Source organism: Tamandua tetradactyla, chromosome 4 (genome assembly GCF_023851605.1).
Source record: "Tamandua tetradactyla isolate mTamTet1 chromosome 4, mTamTet1.pri, whole genome shotgun sequence".
NCBI lineage: Eukaryota > Metazoa > Chordata > Mammalia > Pilosa > Myrmecophagidae > Tamandua > Tamandua tetradactyla.
The window spans coordinates 52,920,656-52,941,949 of NC_135330.1; the positions used below are offsets into that span (position 1 = coordinate 52,920,656).

Consider the following 21,294-nt stretch of genomic DNA (forward strand, 5'->3'; position numbering starts at 1 on the left):
TTATTGTTATATCTTCTTGGTGAATTGTCCCTTTTATTAATATATAATAATTTCTTTATCTTTTATGTCTTTACACTTAAAGTCTATTTTGTCCAATATTAGTATAGCTATTCCTGTTTTCTTTTTGGTTACAACTTGCATGGAAAATCTTTTTTCATACTTTCACTTTCAATCTATTTGTATCTTTGGGTCTAAAATGAGTCTCTTGTAAGCAGCACATAGGTAGATTATATTTCTTATTCCATTCTTCCAATCTGTATCTTTTAATTGGTATGTTTAGTCCATTAACATTCAAAGTTATTACTGAAAAGACATTTTTTGAATCCTCTGTTTTATCTTCTTTTATTATCAGAACTATATACTTTTCCCTCTTTCTCTTTTTATCTTTTTAGTTACCCTTACTAGTACTCTTCAATTCTGTGCCCTCCTTCAGGCCTCCTTCTCCTGTCTTTTTTTTTTTTTTCAACTGGCATAACTCACTTTAGTATGTCTTATAGGGTCAGTTTCTTATTGACAAATTCTTTCAGGATTTGTTTGTCTATGAAAATTTTAATCTCTCCCTCAATTTTGAAGGGCAATTTGGCTGGGTACAAAATTTTTGGCTGGAAGTCTTTCTCTTTCAGGATATTAACTATATCATACTACTGCCTTCTCACCTCCATAGTGTCAGCTGAGTAGTTAGAACTTAGTCTTATGTGGTTTTCCTTGTAGGTAGTGGATTGTTTTTCTCTTGCTGCTTTCAGAATTTTCTGCTTCTCTTCAACATGTGCTCTCCAGCATATTGTTTATTTGGCCAACAGTCTTTACTCTCCTTGATATCTGCTATTTTTCTATTTATTCTTTCAAATTCATCTTTATGGTCTTTTACTCTATTCTTGATCCCCTTTATGTCATTAGGCACCCACTTATTTTATTAAGTAGAGTTATATGAACATCTTTGGGTAGTTTTTTCAATATATGTGTCTCACTGGTGTTTTATTTTGTCCATTAGGCTGGGCTATATCTCTCTGCATTGTGATATGCTTAGTGATCTTCTGTTTTTTCATTGCATGTAAATATCTTGATCTATTTACTTTAGATGCTGATTTCCTTCAGTAGTTTAAAGCCTTGTATTTGCAGGGGGTGTGTGTAGCTGGATGCAGGATATGAGTCCAGCACAACAGTGCAGTAATGCATTACACTGTAGATATAGATGCAGGTTGGGGATGTTACACTTATGCTTGTGAATGTGGATGCCCACTGGTCAGGGAGGATGTAACTGCGAGTGCACAGGTTTGTGTGGTATAACCCTGGTGTGTGCTGGTCTAGGGTGCAGGGCCCATTGTGTGCATGTGCAGAGCTATGGCAGTGAGCCAGCATCATGCCTTCTTGGGCTGGGGGTGGATGTGACCTGGTTGCACATGTGAGCTCTTTCTTAGAGCTGAGAAGTGTGAATGAGGGCCGTGAGCATGTGCAGGTCTAGGAATGCTGTAAGCTGATGCACAGAGCTCAGCAGGGGGGCAGGGTGAAGCTGTGCAGTACTATGGGCAGGAAGTGGGCATAGCCTGAGTATGGAGGTTAGGCCAGCAGGTTTTAAGCACTGGCAACAGCCTGCAAGGAGCAGGGAGGGTAGGTAGAGCTCGGGAGGGATTCAGGAGAGATGGGTTGGTCTGCACTTGAGGTGGTGGTATGTGGCAGCGCTAGTGGGGCAGGGGCTCTTGGAGCACGGGGAGTGGGGACTGTGATGAATTTCAGATGTGTGAGGTTAGGGGTGACTCACAGGTCATGGGGCTGTGCAGGAGAGGGTAGTGCATTCAAGGAACTTGGCTTGGCTTACTTCCTAGTCCCCGCTTCCCTGTCCATGCGCTCCGCACTTCCGTGTTAGGCTCCAACTTTCTGCTTCTCAGGTCCTCAGCCCCTGCGACCTATCCAGGCATCTTCCCCCTCATTTACTTTTTTGAATTGAGATCATAAAATGTAAAAGTTGAAAGATCAGACTGGAGTAATTTCTCTTCAATAACTGTGCATTTTAAAAAATAGTTCCTCACTCCCATTTCCTCACTTATCAAAGCAAACATATTATGGGCATTATAGGATTATTCCAAGAAGTAATGAGGCACACTTATGTGAAAGCTTTGCGAGAGTTCCTGGGATAATATAGGCAGTCAGGAAGTTTTGATGCTTCGGATTTTAGTCTCTTCTGGGTGACTATATGAGGAAGTTATTTCAAATACATTTTTCAGCCTCACCCTCAGTCGTTACTGCTGACTTTAATAAACATAACCAAATCACTTAAGACTAACTTGGCCTGAACATTCCAATTTGTTCTTCTCTTCACTTCTAAAATATCCCTCTCAATCCAACTAAGGCTATTCTAACACCTTAAGCTTCGGCTTTTGAGCTAACAAAGAGGATCAAAACTCATATACTTCTACTCAACTTCTTAAATCTCAGTAATTCATATTATAATTTGGTGTAGAAATGCTACATATTTACTTCTTATTCAAAATCTGCTTAACTCATCTTTGCCTCCTTCATTTTTTATTACATTATAAGTAAAGCCGGCTATAGCCCTTCATGAGAGTGTCCATCCTTTAGCTCAGGCTTCCAATATGAGTAGATATTCGTTAGTGAAATAAAAGTCTCCAGACCATGTAGGATCAGTGAACAGAATTATTTTATACTGTTTTAAAGTGTTTTTATCCTATCTGGGACTTAAAGTACTTTTGTCATATCTGGGAGGATGTAAATTTCATGTCCAGCTATGGATTCTGTTGGAAGAGTGGCTCTAAATCATGCGTCCATGGTTTCTGACAGTGTATTCTTTTTGATCTCTCATTCTCATGCATCTTTTCTCTACTGAATACTTATTTAGCTTAATGCCAGTCATTTATCAGAGTATTTGATCTCTTTGGTTTCATTATCTTTTGGACAGGCAGTTTTCAGGAGACAGTAAAAAATTTTCTGGTATTTTGCCTGACTAGGGATGAGATGCAGAGATGAGAACTCCTCTCTTTCTCTTCCTCCTTTCTCTCCATGTGTATGCATCATGGGAATCTCTGTATAGAATTTTACAGAATTCCTGAAAGATCTTTGGGGAATGGATGGGTGTCTGGTGTGGAAAGAGAAGGTTAATCAGGAAATTTGCTTTACCTATGAGCAGAGGTGCATCCTGCCTGGTAGATGAACTAGAGAATTACTTTAATGAGATACTTAGAGTAAATGCTTGATATAAGCTCCGTGATTACAGTTTAATCTATTGAAATGATTTCTTCCTTTAGAGAATTTGGAACAAATCAGCAAAAATTAAAGAAAGAGAGAAGGTTTTTTTTTTTTTAAGGGGATAGAGGTTTTTTTCACTTGTGAAATAGACAGAACAAAACTTTCTTTTGAAGAAAAAAGGAAGACTTTATCAATGTAATAATATTTGTAAGTTGATTAAAAGTCCTCTTTCAAATATCTCTGTAATGATGACTAAACTGCTTTCCCATTACTTTTTGGCTGGAGTTGAGGGATGAATAAAACTTTTTGATTTCAGACAGCCACAGTAACTGAATTTTGATCTTTAATAACCAGAAAGATGTTGTGTTTTGATCTAAAGTGTCCAGCCCTGCTTATATATTTTGAAACTATTCAAGTCGAGCATTTTAATTTAGAAAGCCAGGCCTGAAGCCTCATTATAATTGGATAAATTTAGCATTAAGTGGATATCATAAACATACTAGATTGACCACACTCTGAGAAGAATCTCTAGAATAGAGATGGGATGATGGAGAACAAGGTTAAAAACAAACCATACTTTGAGAACTTTGGGCTTGATTATACAGAAAGCTCAAAGTATAAAGTCCAGAAATATCACAATGATGAATTGCAGGAGGCAGAGGTATGGAATAGAATCGGGTGGAGAAGGGGACATGTGGTTAAGTACTGGTTACTGTTCTAGTTTGCTAGCTGCCAGAATGCAACACACCAGAGATGGATTGGCTTTTAAGAAAAGGGGATTTATTTCATTAGTTCTCCAGAGGAAAGGCAGCTAACTTTCAACTGAGGTTCTTTCTTATGTGGGAAGGCACAGGGTGATCTCTACTGGCCTTCTCTCCAGGTCTCTGCGTTTCAAGAACTTTCCCCAGGGTGATTTATTTCTGTATCTCTGAGGCATGCTGACCTTCTTGGGCTGTGCTACATTGAGCTCTCTCATTTAAGCACCAGCCCATTAAATCAAACGTCATTCATCACAGCAGGTATACCTCCTAGGCAACTGCAGATGTAATAAGCAATAGATGAGGTTCACATACAATGGCTCATGTTCACAGCAACAGAACTAGGTACCTTCACCTGGCTAATTTGACAACTGAATCTAACTACCACAGTTACCATAATGTTTAATTTCCTCTCAGAAATGAGAGGAAGGGAATAAATATTTCACTTAAAGGTTGTATTAGTCAGGGTTCTCTAGGGAAACAGAAGCAGCAGGAACACCCCCAAATATAAAATTTATAAAAGTGTCTCAAGTGACTGTGGGAACACAGAGTCCAAAATCCACAGGGCAGGCTGTGAAGCCGACGATTCTGATGGAGGGTCTGGATGAACTCCACAGGAGAGGCTCACCGGCCAAAGCAGGAAGAGAGCCTGTCTCTTCTGAATCCTCCTTAAAAGGCTTCCAGTGATTAGATTGAGCATCACTCATTGCAGAAGACACTCCCCTTGGCTGATTACAAATGGAATCAGCTGTGGATGCAACTGGAGCTTATTACTTTTAGTGTAATTAAATATTCAGCTCAATTTTGAGAAAATAAAAAGACTTCTCTGCATGAAACAATAATGACATTGGGTCCTGAACCAAGGATTATGATTGTTCCAAGTTGATGCACCTGAGTTCTCAGGGCTTTCTTAAGATGAAGAAGAAAGAGGGAGGAAGGAAGAGAAAGAGCAATGGAGGGAGAGAGTGAGAGATATGGAGGAAGGAAGTGGGGAAAAGGGAATAAAAGAAATTTAACAAAAGAAGGCAGGAAGGAAAGAAAAAATGTACAAACTGTTAATTTTTCTTGAAATGGAGTTTTCAGGATGATTTTAAACTTAAAACTGTGTATAAGTGTGCATTATTTCACCACTGTATTATTTCTGAGTTTTCAGGTATCAGTTATTAGGAGGGGTTGATTTTCGTGAATGTGATGCAGATGGATGGACTAATGATGTTCCTTTATGTGAAGGTAAATGTGAAATAGCTCACAAATATATTAAAATACCTAAAATAACTAAAATGTTTTTTCAAAATTTCTGACATTAAAATATAAAGTCTATAAGTACTTTTTTCTTGTTCATATTATTTATTTTTATGTTTTCTAATATAGTGCAGAGAGTTTTGTGCTTTAATAATCACATATGAATCCTGCCTGTTCAGGTCTAATATTCAAAGTATTGAAGATTAAGGAATCTAAAACACATTTCTCTTTCCTTCTGGAAACACACTCTAGAAATACACTCAATGTTCATTAAATGGACAGCAAAATTTCATCTTTATGAAATTTTGACATTCAACCAATAACTACCCAAATGCAGGGGTCTCTGTTAACAGCTGAAGGAGAGGACAGGATTGTCACATCTTTCCCACGTTTCTTGCCAAGGGGGATCTGACTGTGTTCATGGTTTCTTTTGCCTATATATAAAGCAACAGTGGAAAGGATGTAGATCCTGTTTCCAAGTTTTGAGCTAGGAATCTAGTTCTATCTATCATGGATATAAGAGACCATTCAAATTAGACATTTCTACTCCAACTGTGGGGAGTAAGTGGATAGAGAAAGAGAGAGAAGAAATATGATTACTCAGTGTGGCCCCTCAAACAATGCTGTCACCAAAAGAAGAGAATGGAAGACCTTTCATGTACAGAAATGAGAGAAAAGGAATAAATATTTCACTTAGAGGTTGTATTAGTCAGGGTTCTATGGAGAAACAGAAGCAGCAGGAACACCCCCAAATACAAAATTTATACAAGTGTCTCAAGTGACTGCGGGAACATAGAGTCCAAAATCCACAGGGCAGGCTGTGAAGCTGACGATTCTGAGGGAGGGTCTGGATGAATTCCACAGGAGAGACTCACTGGCCAAAGAAGCAAGAGAGCCTGTCTCTTCTGAATCCTCCTTAAAAGGCTTCCAGTGATTAGATTGAGCATCACTCATTGCAGAAGACACTCCCCTTGGCTGATTACGAATGGAATCAGCTGTGGATGCAGCTGATGGATCATGATCTAATTCTATGAAATGTCCTCATTGCAACAGACAGGCCAGCACTTGCCCAACCAGACAAACAGGTATCACCACTTGGCCAAGTTGACACCTGAACCTGACCATGACAGTGGTGTTCTAGGGAATCTCTACACCGGAATCATCAGCATGGTGCTGGTTAAAAATTGAAATTCTTGGTTGTCAAGACAAATTTTATGATCCAGAATTTCTGGAAAGAGTTTGGTGGGATGGGGTGTTGGTGGTGGTGGGGTGGTAGAAAGTTCGATATAATCCTAGAATCTCCATTTTAATAAGCATCCTTGATCATTTACTGTAAAATGAAGTTTAAATATCTTAAACTTACAGAAATTGGAAAATATTAACTAAAATCCAATTAAGTGCCCAAATGACTTCAAAAACTGATGTGAGAGAAAAAGAAAAACTAAGGGCTATTTGTCAATTGAATTAAATATAGTCATAAAAGTTACTTATGATTTTATAAAAGTTACTTTTATGATTTTAGGAATTAAATATTATACTACTCAGGAGAAGAAATTATAATTTTGTATTTAATTATGCCAAGACATATTTCTCATTTACCGTATTTAAAAGATATTTGGTTATTGCTACAAAAATGCGAACTGGTATTCAGAGTAATAATTTTCTTTGTCTATGTCCGTAGAAAAAAGTCAGAAGATAAATATACTATTGTTTTGTTACTTAACAGCATTTATCTCTTTCTTGCAAACTAGGTATATCAAATACTTCTAAAAGAAAATTAAGTAATTTCCCCCAATCTTATCTTTCTTATAATTATATGTTATATATAACATATAATTGTATGGTATATATAAAAATGTATGCATGTACATTTTTCATGATAAAGTTTTCAGATTCTATTAGAAAAGTTATATTTACTTTTTCAGCTATTAAGTGTTTACCAGTAAGAGAACCAGAGAATGGGCAACTTATCAGTTCATTGGAACCTGACAAGGAATATTCATTTGGCTATGTGGTACAGTTTGAGTGTGATAAAGGCTACATGTTAAAAGGCCCTAAAGAAATACATTGCACAGCAGATGGTGTTTGGAGTGAAGAAAACCCGAAATGTGTGGGTAAGATACTTTTATTTTTCGTTAGATTTTTAAAAAATGATTTAAATTTTTCTTATGAAAATATTCATTTAATTCCATTGTCAGTTCTAAAAAATAAACATAATACTAATAATGGCTAACAGTATTTGAGTACTTACTATTTCCCTGTAATTGATATAATCTCTTTATATGCATCATCTCATTTTCCTTTCAAAATGATTCAATGATTTATGTACTATCATCATCTCTGATTTACATTTGAAGAAATTGAGGTACAAAAAAGTTAAATTACATGCCCTAGATTACCAAGGCAAAAATGGCAGAAAAAAACATCCAAATCTAGGTTATCTGATACTCGTCCAAACTCCTAGCCATCATTCCATGCAATTGGCTCTTATAGGCTGAAGCAGAATGCCAAGTATTTGTACTGCAAGATAGAATATTGTAATATTGACTTTCAGAGTAGATTTTTTTTTATTTTTAAAAGGGTGACATTTATTAACTATTTCCATTGATGTGTCATGATGACATTCTGTTTCGGATAAACTCTTCTAAGTGAACTTGTTTTGAATTTGCACTAGTATAATAAATATTTGCTGAACTAAATTGAGCCCACTAAATAAAGGTTTGCTTAAAAAGTTAAATCTATAGTAAAATGTAAGTCAAGATTTCTTTAATTATAATATGGTTGACTTGCACATCATGGCCAATCTGATGACTTTAGCTTTTGTAATGAAACATTATGGTCAAATTGTTTAACTTAGAATCATACTTCATTGTACTGATTCTTTGTCAGAAGTTTCTGACATACCTATTTTTTTTTTTGCATGAGCAGGCACGGGAGATCGAACCCGGGTCTCTGGCATGGCAGACAGAAATTCTGTCACTGAGCCACCATCACACTGCCCTGACATAGCTATTTTTTAACCTCATTCAAAAATCTTCAAATTCTTTACTTTTCCTTAGTAGAGTGCCACAAAGGCAGGTACTTCTTAGGGACCCTTTCGAACAAAGCCCCTTTTTATAATTAATAGTGATAAACTAATATTTATATTCAATATAACAAATAAAGTATACTCGAGGGGTGCATGGAAAGGGCTTATATTCTAACAAATAGGTAGCTTTAGTTAGTGAAAACTTCTGTAATGTCTGATGATATGTCTTAAAGGCCAAGAATCATTTTGATATCATGTCTTAAATGATATGTCTCAGTGATATGACTTAAATGGCTAAAATAAGTTTTAAAAGAAAAATGGGGATTTCTTAGATTGAAGGAAAAGCACATACCAAGAGTCATAAGATGTAAGTGCAGTGAGACTTCAATGAGCATAAAGTTCTGCTGATGCTGTTCATTGTTCCCAGGGCCCCTAGTGTAGGACGCAGGTAGAGGAGAAGTCAGAGGTGGGTTAGCAAGGTGCTGAGTTGCTACATACACTGTTTTGAAGAATATGGATTTTGCTCATGCTGATAAGGGAATCAATGAAAGATTATAAGTGGAGCAATAAAGTAACATGATGAAAGGTCATTAAGTTATATGCAAGGAAATGGATTAGGAAATTGGGAAACCAGGACCAGGGAAAGTACTTACTGTGGTCATAATTCCAGGGAAAAATGTTTGATGGAATTAGTGTCAAAGAGGATGGCTAGATATTTTTTTTTTTGACAGACAAACTGGATTGATGGTAAAGCTCCCAAAACAGGTCAATTACTTTTCAGTGGTGCTGTGACAAGTTTAATTAATTTCTTCAACAAAGTTTCCAGTCAATAACTACACTGTTATAGATAAGTAGAAAATAAATTATTTTTGCAGCTTACTTAGTGAAAGTACTCATCACAGTAAACCCGTATCTATATTCAATTTCCTATGTATTACTGGCTACTATTTATTTTAAGAAGACTAACTGCTTCCCAAACCCAAAAACAATTAGCAACATAGTTTTCATCAAAATTTAACTTCCTTCTAAAACGAATGTTAAAAACAACAGGTAAATCATTTATCAAGCATGCAAGTCAAAACATAACTTTTATTTGACTGGCTCAGTTACCGAGTGGAAACAAAATTTCTGTTTTTATGACTATATCTTGGTCAAAGACCTACACTTCATCATTAACATTTTGAAATTTACTTTTTATTATTTAGGCATTTCCTGTGAGAAACCACAAATTAGAAATGGAGTTGCTATAAGTCATAAGAGCATTTTTAAGGAGAATGAAAGAGTTCAATATCAATGTAAGCCAGGTTTTGAACACAGTGAAAGAGGAGATACTGTGTGCACTAAATTTGGATGGATTCCACAACCTTCATGTAAAGGTAGTGTTATATTTCTTCTCTATTTCACTGGTTGTATAGTTTATAAAGCATTTTAATTCTTATAATTTTTTAAATAAGCAGTTTATTTTTTTCTCTGAACTGGGAGTATTAATTTTTATAGGCGTCAACTATGCAAAGGTAAACATATCTCAGAAGAATAAAACATGGAATTTTAAGTTTGTAAGCTCCATTCTGAGATCAATTGCTATGAGCCTCCTATTCTGAAGATAAGAAGAAACAGGATCAGAAAAACTTAATACCTAATTAAGTACTTGGTTGATTGTCTAAAAACACCTCTAAATCAGAGCCCAAACAATAACAGATCTCCTAATGACCAGGCATATATATTCTCAAGTAAGTATATGCCTCCTCTACAGCCTTGTTTTTAGCTTTAAAAATTACATTCCATTAATATCAGATGAGCAAATCCTCAAGTGTCAATGAAATTAAATGAAAGAAGTGGAGATTTTAATTAAATACAGGTCTAATATATATCAACAATGATGTTGGTGCTGGGAAAAGAAAAATTTAGTTTTCTCTTAGTTTTCGTAATACAAGGATATTATTCAGAGCCAAAGAATTAATCTCAAATGTGTTCTTTGCCCAACAAAAGTTATATCCAGAATATTGTGTTCTATGAAGCATTCCACATTTTAAAAGAGATGGTTTCAAATTATCATGGCCTTGAAGTGAGAATATAGTCAGTTGATGAGTTTAAGAATTATTATAAGAAGGTTAACAAAAAGATATAGTTGTAGCATGGTAATGACTGTCTGAAACATCTGCAAAAAAAAATCCATAAAAAGGACTGAGTTAACATTTAGTGTGGGCTGCCACAGTGAGTGCAGCAAGGTACAGTGCTATTTTATATGGAATTAAGAGGTTGAGTGACCTTCTAAAAAAGGTGACTTCTACAGATATTGCCATACAATGGGGAGAAGAGGAGTTGACCACTTAAGAGTCCTTCTGAACTTTGATTAATATTATTTATAATTTATTATTTAAATCTTACTTTACTGGTTATCTTCTTTTACAAACACTAGTCAATTTTTTAGTTGATTTTATAATTAATTTTTTTATACTTGAATCTGCAAGCAGCTCCTTCAAAAACATATCCTGAACAATTCAGTGACCTCCACTTTCAGGCACTGTTGAGGAAATATTTTTAGAGAGAAATTAATGAACACTGGAGAGTGATGACACACATTAGCTCTGCATTAGGTCATGGGTATGTGGGGTTCCCCTATATTCTTTCATGGTGTTTGTGGTTACAAAACAAGAGAGGAGGGTAAATCATACCTCTGATAGTACCTTTACCATGTGTTTTACTTCCAGAGTTCCTCTTAAATAATAAGATAGTTAATTTATCATCCAATCATCAAAATATACCTTATTAAGCACCTATTTGAAATCAAGCCCTTTTATCTGTTGAGGATAAATTTGAGCATAACCCTCATTCTAGCTCTTAATTTAAGTAAGTCTTTAGGTATTGAGAGTTTTACTTGTATATATGTGTCAGTGTAACGTGACTTCTTCATGAAGTCATCTAATGATCCTAATTATTTTTCTTCTCAGACATAGTTCCTGAATTAAAACTTTTGCTTAGTGTATATCTGTTTTCATAATGGGAAATATCTATTTCTCCTAGATATATTACAATTCCTAGACTTGATTCTTTTGAACATGTCACTCATTTACACACACACTCACACACACACACACACACACGTGCTACACATTTCAAAATTTTCCTTTCTTTTTTTTTCATTTCTAAATCACAAGAACAAGTCACAACCTAAAATTCAAGTCTGTGTGCATTTGAGTCCTCCTTTCTTTAAGGTGACAAGGTCAGAAAGAGCCATTGGAATTGGGTACTCTCTTTTATAAGATAGTTTATAAAAGATCAATATAAAAAAAGATTCACCCCAATTTGAGTAAATACACACACTCTTTTAAAACACGCTTTTTTTTAAAATTCTGTGTTGTGGGGTCCCATTTCATTCTTTTTCCATGAATATCCCATTACTGCAGCACCATTTGTTGAATTTTTGCTTGTTTTATTTGTTTGTTTAACTTATATGTTTGTTTTTTGAGAAAAGTTCATGGATTGGGAATCGAACCTGGGTCTACTGCATGGAGACTTCATTTTTTAAAATAAAATTTACATTTATTAGATGGAGAAATGTTACCAATTAGTAAAAAAGTTCCACTCTCTGTACTACAGTGAATGTATCACAAATGGTTCCATTTGTTTTCCATAAATGCCAGGTAGTATCTCTTGACATATGATGCATTCCAAACTTCTGCAACAAATTTTCTCAGAAATCATGTGTGCTAGTTTGAAAGGATGTATGTATCCTAGAAAAGCCATGTTTTAATCCTAATCCCATTTTTGTAAAGGCAGCCATTTCTTCTAATCCCTATTCAGTATTGTACATTTAAAACTGTAATTAGATCATCTTCCTGGAGATGTGACTTAAGGAGTCACATCTTGATGTGATCTTGATGTGATCTTGAGTGATCAAGAGCGGTTGTTAAAATGGATTAGGTAGAGATGTTTCTCCACTCATTTGGATAGTTCTTGATTAGTTTACTGGAATCCTACAAAAGAGGAAACATTTTGGAGAGAGATTCAGAGAGCAGAATGACATAACCACACAAAGCAGAGTCTACCAAATAGTGACCTTTGAAGATAAAGAAGGAAAATGCCTCCCAGGGAGCTTCATGAAGCAGAAAGCCAGGAGAAGAAGCTACCAGATGACTCCATGTTCACCGTGTGCCCTTCCAGATGAGAGGGGAACCCCAACCATATTCACCATATGCCTTTCCAGATGAGAGAGAAACTCTGTGCTCACCATCTGTCCTTCCACTTGAGAGAGAACCCCTGAACTTCAGTGGCTTTCTTGAACCAAGGTATCCTTCCCTGGATGCCTTAGATTGGACATTTGTATAGACTTGTTTTAGTTGGGACATTTATTCGGCCATAGAACTATAAACTAGCAACTTATTAAATTTCCCTTTTTAAAAGCCATTCTGTTTCTGGTATATTGCATTCTGTCAGCTAGCAAACTAGAACATCATGCAACTCAAAACTCTTTTTGCTGTCCCCCCATCTCTGAGATTTGCTGGAAGTAAATAGTAAAACAAAATGTAAAAAAAAATAAACAAACATAAAATACTTAAACTTTCTTTCATTTGCTCAAAGAATTGTATCTCTCAGGGCACAATTGCACCTTTTAATGCTACTGAGCAAAGGGTCACTGCCTGATAAGCACAGGGGCCATATAATGGCACTGGAATTTTGAAAACAAAGAGTTTATTGCAAGGTTGACTGGCAGGGAGTAAGGAGACAAGGAGACAGGAGGTAAGGCTCAAATCTGTTTCCCTGATCTGAGAATTAAAGGAAATTTTATGAGAATGAGAAAGGAGAGGTGAGGATGGAAGTGGTGGAGCTTGACTTGACATGGTATAATTGGTTAATTATAGAGTTGCCATATGTGTTAGAGTTGATTTTAGGCTAGACCTTCCTTATTGAAAGACCACTCATATTTAATTTGCTTCTGATGCCTCCTTGTCCTTGTAATCTTGGTTTTGAGGGAGGTAGCCTTTGCTTCTAGTGTCTCAAGGTTCATTTAAAGGACAAGAGTCTATGTTTTTGTGAGTACTCATGACTATATGTGACTCACAGCTAAGCTTGAATACCAAACAAACTCAGGGACATTTAAGGTATGAAAAGAGATCCTGAAAAACAAGGTTAGATATGGTCCAGATTCTCTGTTGTAGTAATAAGCTAACTTTATGATTCTTGGCTATTTCATTTGGTGCAACAGGTCATGACTCCTGACTGTCTCACTTACGGTTTCATCATTTGAAGGTGAACCTGTGTGAACTGTACTAGTCAGTTGTGGGGGAACCAAATTGGTTTCTCTGTCCAATAGGGAAAGGAACCTGATAAAAATCATTTGTAGGAGTGACTAAAGAAACAAAATCTACTAAATAAAAGCTATTTTTATCCAAATCTATCTTTTTCCTCTACAGATTTGTTTTTCTATTGTTTCAAATAATGTAGCAATAACCATGAATTATTAGTATTGCTTCAAATGCCTAATGGCTGATTCTAATGGAAGAAAATATATGGCCCCACACATTTGTGACAATGGTCTTAAATTAAACAGAGGTATACACCCTTGGTAATGTTTTAATAGCATCATTTATTTTAAGGGAGACCATGAGGGTAGGGAATTATGTTTTCTCAAGGGGTTAGAGATTGAATCATGGGTTCCACAAGACATATGCAGGTCCTAACCCCCAGTCCTCTGAGTGTGGGCTTATCTGTGAATAGGATTTTCAAAGATCTAGTGACATAGGACATGACTTCTATGGATGAGCTGGGTTCTGGCACTGTGGAATTGACAATGCCCTCTTGACCAAAAGAGGGAAAAGAAATGTAACAAAATAAGGTTTCAGTGGCTAATAGAGTTCAAATAGAGTTGAGAGGCTATTCTGGAGACTGCTTTTATGCATGATTCAGTTAGATATTGCTAATTGCCATTATTTGCCAAACCCCAACTCTAACATCATTCCTATTTACCCTACATAAGTTCCATGCACTAAGTTTACTTTCCAGAAACTTCAAACTTCCGGATGATTCCTAGACCAGATAAATCCTGAAACCCAGAAGGCTAGCCTCTCCAAGTACATCAACTAGTTCCGTCACCTTATCCTATAATTTTGGCACTCCCTTTCAACATGAAAAAGTTAAATGGGCATAACCCTAATATCCCTAAAGATTGAGAGAAGGATCAAAGAAGAAGGAAGAGTTATAACATAGAAGATAATATTTAACAAATGAGTATGACTGCTGAATCATTATATTGATATATCTTTTGGTTTCCTCTGTTTTGGAGCAGCTGGAAGGAAAGACTTGAAATTGTGGAACTGTAACCCACACCAAACCTTGAAATCTGTTCTATAACTACTTATCAAAACGTACTTTAGGATTCACCACCTTTTTTTTGTATGTTAGATAACAACAAAAAAGTTTTTTAAAAATCCTATTGAGCTCTTTCTCCTCCCGTGGTGCTCCCCCCACCAGCCAGTCCTCCTCTCCCCCGTTCTCCGCCCGCGGCGCTCCCCCCGCCAGCCAGCCCTCCTCTTCCCCCTTCTGCTCCAGCGGCTCTCCATCCGCCATCTTATCCTTCCCTTTCTCCTCCTGCTCCGGTGGCTCTCCAACCACCACCGTGCCCTCTTCCGCCTTCACCGGCTCCTCCGCCACCGGCCTCGACAGCCTTGCCACCTTCACCTTTCCTCCTCCAGAACAGCTACTGGGGGAGTGGAGACGATACAGAGCAGCTTCCGGAGCCATGATGGAGATCAAAGGCACAGCGTACCCCATCCTGGAACGGCTGACTGTCTGGGAGAACCACCTCCGGTGAGATCGCCGAGGGGTGCGGGCTTTCCCGGGTGGGACGGCAAGCGGCCAGAGTCCCTCCCTTCCTCCTTCCCAGGCCAGCTGGCAGAATTGGGCAGGCAGTCCCCTCGGGCTGCGGTGGCTGGCGCCCCCACTACACGAGGACCCCCGGATCAACTGAGAGAGTTGGGTCAGAAATCCCCAGACCACGGAGAACGGTGACTGGGGGGGTCCCTTCCAAACATGTGACTCCCCGGTCCGGCTGGGAACGGTGCACTCTCCCAGGCTGCGGCGGCTGGTGCTCTCCCGCCACGCTTGGCATCCCAGGCCAACTAGGAAATTCGGTTGGGCGCTCTCCCGGGCTGTGGTGGTCAGTGACCTTCCCCGCGTTCGGGCCCCCGGGCCGGCTGGCACTCTTCCAAGCCGCTTCAGCTGGCGAACCTCACCCACGGCAAGAGTTTTCCAAAGTTAAAGGACCCACAGCACCTTTTACTGGTGGGACCCACAGACAAACGAGTGTCACGAGCGCCACCTACTGGGCAGGATAAGAAAAACAGAACCCAGAGATTTCACAGAAAAATCTTTCAACCTGTTGGGTCCAACACCCAGGGAAATCTGACTAAATGCCCAGACGCCAGCAGAAGATAACGGATCACGCTCAGAAAATTGAACATATGGCCCAGTCAAAGGAACAAGCCAATAGTTCAAATGAGATACAGGAGCTGAAACAACTAATGCTGAATATACGAACAGAAATGGAAAACTTCTTCAAAAACGAAATCGATAAATTGAGGGAGGACATGAAGGAGACATGGGCTGAACAAAAAGAAGAAATAGAAAAACTGAAAAAACCAATCACAGAGCTTATGGAAGTGAAGGATAAAGTAGAAAAGAAGGAAAAAACAATGGATACCTACAATGATAGATTTAAAGAGACAGAAGATAGAATTAGTGATTTGGAGGATGGAACATCTGAATTCCAAAAAGAAACAGAAACTATCGGGAAAAGAATGGAAAAATTTGAACAGGGTATCAGGGAACTCAAGGACAATATGAACCACACAAATATACGTGTTGTGAGAGTCCCAGAAGGAGAAGAGAAGGGAAAAGGAGGAGAAAAATTAATGGAAGAAATTATCACTGAATTTTTCCCAACTCTTATGAAAGAACTAAAATTACAGATCCAAGAAGTGCAGCACACCCCAAAGAGATTAGACCCAAATAGGTGTTCTCCAAGACACTTACTAGTTAGAATGTCAGAGGTCAACGAGAAAGAAGGATCTTGAAAGCAGCAAGAGAAAAACAATCCATCACATACAAGGGAAACCCAATAAGACTATGTGTAGATTTCTCAGCAGAAACCATGGAAGCTAGAAGACAGTGGGATGATATATTTAAATTACTAAAAGAGAAAAACTGCCAACCAAGACTTCTATATCCAGCAAAATTGTCCTTCAAAAATGAGCGAGAAATTAAAACATTCTCAGACAAAAAGTCACTGAGAGAATTTGTGACCAAGAGACCAGCTCTGCAAGAAATACTAAAGGGAGCACTAGAGTCAGATACGAAAAGACAGAAGAGAGAGGTATGGAGAAGAGTGTAGAAAGAAGGAAAGTCAGATATGATATATATAATACAAAAGGAAAAATGGTAGAGGAAAATATAACCCAAAGAGTAATAACACTAAATGTTAATGGACTGAATTCCCCAATCAAAAGACATAGACTGGAAGAATGGATTAAAAAACAGGATCCTTCTATATGCTGTCTACAGGAAACACATCTTAGACCCAAAGATAAACATAGGTTGAAAGTGAAAGGTTAGGAAAAGATATTTCATGCAAATAACAACCAGAAAAGAGTAGGAGTGGCTATACTAATATCCAACAGATTAGACTTCAAATGTAAAACAGTTAAAAGAGACAAAGAAGGACACTATATACTAATAAAAGGAACAATTAAACAAGAAGACATAACAATCATAAATATTTACGCACCGAACCAGAATGCCCCAAAATACGTGAGGAATACACTGCAAACACTGAAAAGGGAAATAGACACATATACCATAATAGTTGGAGACTTCAATTCCCCACTCTCATCAATGGACAGAACATCTAGACAGAGGATCAATAAAGAAACAGAGAATTTGAATATTACAATAAATGAGCTAGATTTAACAGACATTTATAGGACATTACACCCTACAACAGCAGGATACACCTTTTTCTCAAGTGCTCATGGATCATTCTCAAAGATAGACCATATACTGGGTCACAAAGCAAGTCTTAACAAATTGAAAAAGTATGAACTCATACACAACACTTTCTCGGATCATAAAGGAATGAAGTTGGAAATCAACAATAGGTGGAGTGCCAGAAAATTCACAAATACGTGGAGACTCAACAACACACTCTTAAACAAGTGGGTCAAAGAAGAAATTGCAAGAGAAATTAGTAAATACCTCGAGGTGAATGAAAATGAAAACACAACATATCAAAACTTATGGGACGCAGCAAAGGCAGTGCTAAGAGGGAAATTTATTGCCCTAAATGCCTATATCAAAAAAGAAGAAAGGGCAAAAATTCAGGAATTAACTGTCCACTTGGAAGAACTGGACAAAGAACAGCAAACTAACCCCAAAGCAAGCAAAAGGAAAGAAATAATAAAGATTAGAGCAGAAATAAATGAAATTGAAAACATGAAAACAATAGAGAAAATCAATAAGACCAGAAGTTGGTTCTATGAGAAAATCAATAAGATTGATGGGCCCTTAGCAAGATTGACAAAAAGAAGAAGAGAGAGGATGCAAATAAATAAGATCAGAAATGAAAGAGGAGACATAACTACTGACCTCACAGAAATAAAGGAGGTAATAATAGGATACTATGCACAACTTTATCCTAATAAATACAACAATTTAGAGGAAATGGACGGATTCCTGGAAAGACATGAACTACCAACTTTGACTCAAGAAGAAAAGGATGACCTCAACAAACCAATCACAAGTAAAGAAATTGAATTAGTCATTCAAAAGCTTCCTAAAAAGAAAAGTCCAGGACCAGACGGCTTCACATGTGAATTCTATCAAACATTCCAGAAAGAATTAGTACCAACTCTCCTCAAGCTCTTCAAAAAAATTGAAGTGGAGGGAAAGCTACCTAATTCATTCTATGAAGCCAACATCACCCTCATACCAAAACCAGGCAAAGATATTACAAAAAATGAAAACTACAGACCAATCTCTCTAGTGAATATAGATGCAAAAATCCTCAATAAAATTCTAGCAAATCAAATCCAGCAACACATTAAAAGAATTATACATCATGACCAAGTAGGATTCATCCCAGGTATGCAAGGATGGTTCAACATAAGAAAATCAATTAATGTAATACACCATATCAACAAATCAAAGCAGAAAAATCACATGATCATCTCAATTGATGCAGAGAAGGCATTCGACAAGATTCAACATCCTTTCCTGTTGAAAACACTTCAAAAGATAGGAATACAAGGGAACTTCCTTAAAATGATAGAGGGAATATATGAAAAACCCACAGCTAATATCATCCTCAATGGGGAAAAATTGAAAACTTTCCCCCTAAGATCAGGAACAAGACAAGGATGTCCACTATCACCACTATTATTCAACATTGTGTTGGAGGTTCTAGCCAGAGCAATTAGACAAGAAAAAGAAATACAAGGCATCAAAATTGGAAAGGAAGAAGTAAAACTATCACTGTTTGCAGACGATATGATACTATACGTCGAAAACCCGGAAAAATCCACAACAAAACTACTAGAACTAATAAATGAGTACAGCAGAGTAGCAGGTTACAAGATCAACATTCAAAAATCTGTAGCATTTCTATACACTAGCAATGAACAAGCGGAGGGGGAAATCAAGAAATGAATCCCATTTACAATCGCAACTAAAAGAATAAAATACCTAGGAATAAATTTAACTAAAGAGACAAAAAACCTATATAAAGAAAACTACAAAAAACTGCTAAAAGAAATCACAGAAGACCTAAATAGATGGAAGGGTATACCGTGTTCATGGATTGGAAGACTAAATATAGTTAAGATGTGAATCCTACCTAAATTGATTTACAGATTCGATGCAATACCAATCAAAATCCCAACAACTTATTTTTCAGAAATAGAAAAACCAATAAGTAAATTTATCTGGAAGGGCAGGGTGTCCCGAATTGCTAAAAACATCTTGAGGAAAAAAAATGAAGCTGGAGATCTCACGCTGCTGGACTTTAAGGCATATTATGAAGCCACAGTGGTCAAAACAGCATGGTATTGGCATAAAGATAGATGTATCGACCAATGGAATCGAATAGAGTGCTCAGATATAGACCCTCTCATCTATGGACATTTGATCTTTGATAAGGCAGTCAAGCCAACTCACCTGGGACAGAACAGTCTCTTCAATAAATGGTGCCTAGAGAACTGGATATCCATATGCAAAAGAATGAAAGAGGACCCATATCTCACACCTTATACAAAAGTTAACTCAAAATGGATCAAAGATCTAAACATTAGGTCTAAGACCATATATCAGTTAGAGGAAAATGTAGGGAGATATCTTATGAAACTTACAATTGGAGGCGGTTTTATGGACCTTAAACCTAAAGCAAGAGCACTGAAGAAGGAAATAAATAAATGGGAGCTCCTAAAAATTAAACACTTTTGCACATCAAAGAACTTCATCAAGAAAGTAGAAAGACAGCCTACACAATGGGAGACAATATTTGGAAATGACATATCAGATAAAGGTCTAGTATCCAGAATTTATAAAGAGATTGTTCAACTCAACAACAAAAAGACAGCCAACCCAATTACAAAATGGGAGAAAGACTTGAACAGACACCTCTCAGAAGAGGAAATACAAACGGCCAAAAGGCACATGAAGAGATGCTCAATGTCCCTGACCATTAGAGAAATGCAAATCAAAACCACAATGAGATATCATCTCACACCCACCAGAATGGCCATTATCAACAAAACAGAAAATGACAAGTGCTGGAGAGGATGCGGAGAAAGAGGCACACTTATCCACTGTTGGTGGGAATGTCAAATGGTGCAACCACTGTGGAAGGCAGTTTGGCGGTTCCTCAAAAAGCTGAATATAGAATTGCCTTACGACCCAGCAATACCATTGCTGGGAATCTACTCAAAGGACTTAAGGGCAAAGACACAAATGAACATTTGCACACCAATGTTTATAGCAGCGTTATTTACAATTGCAAAGAGATGGAAACAGCCAAAATGTCCATCAACAGACGAGTGGCTAAACAAACTGTGGTATATACATACGATGGAATATTATGCAGCTTTAAGACAGGATAAACTTATGAAGCATGTAATAACATGGATGGACCTAGAGAACATTATGCTGAGTGAGTCTAGCCAAAAACTAAAGGACAAATACTGTATGGTCCCACTGATGTGATCTGACATTCGAGAATAAACTTGGAATATGTCATTGGTAACAGAGTCCAGCAGGAGTTAGAAACAGGGTAAGATAATGGGTAATTGGAGCTGAAGGGATACAGACTGTGCAACAGGACTAGATACAAAAACTCAAAAATGGACAGCACAATAATACCTAAGTGTAAAGTAATCATGTTAAAACACTGAATGAAGCTGCATCTGAGCTATAGGTTTTTTTTGTTTGTTTGTTTGTTTGTTTGTTTTACTATTATTATTACTTTTATTTCTTTTCCCTATATTAACATTCTATATCTTTTTCTGTTGTGTTGCTAGTTCTTCTAAACCGATGCAAATGTACTAAGAAACGATGATCATGCATCTATGTGATGATGTTGAGAATTGCTGATTGCATGTGTAGAGTGGTGTGATTTCTGAATCTTGGGTTAATTTCTTTTTTTCCATTAATTAATTAAAAAAATCCTATTGAGATAAGGCCAATTTGACCAAAGCCCTTACAAACAGAGAAAATTTGATTAGCCATTAGTAGAAACCAGAGAAGATAGGTTACGCCATGTGTCATGGATGGAGATGCATCTACAAGTTAAAGAGTGCCAAGGATTTTTGCAAGCCAGAAGCAGAATGCTACAAATATTGCAAACAGCATAACCTGCTGATACATTGATTTTGGACTTCCAGTATTTCAAATTGTGGGACAATAAATTCTCATTGTTTAAGTCAATCAGTTTGTGGTAATAACTGTAGCAGCCCTGGAAAACTAAGACAACAATTATTTATTTCCAGTGAGTGATCCACAGAAGTCATTTTATTCTTTGAT

The 21,294-nt window shown here is 37.1% G+C and overlaps 1 protein-coding gene across 1 annotated transcript in view; it reads left to right on the forward strand.

Moving 5' to 3' along the window:
- LOC143680793 (complement factor H-like) overlaps positions 1–21,294 on the forward strand; it is a 133,395-nt gene that overhangs the window by 50,396 nt on the left and 61,705 nt on the right. Inside the window, exons 4-6 of the mRNA XM_077157294.1 lie at positions 5,113–5,189; positions 7,127–7,315; positions 9,435–9,605. Of these exons, the coding sequence (XP_077013409.1) occupies positions 5,113–5,189; positions 7,127–7,315; positions 9,435–9,605 (437 nt within the window). The remainder of the gene's footprint in view (positions 1–5,112; positions 5,190–7,126; positions 7,316–9,434; positions 9,606–21,294) is intronic.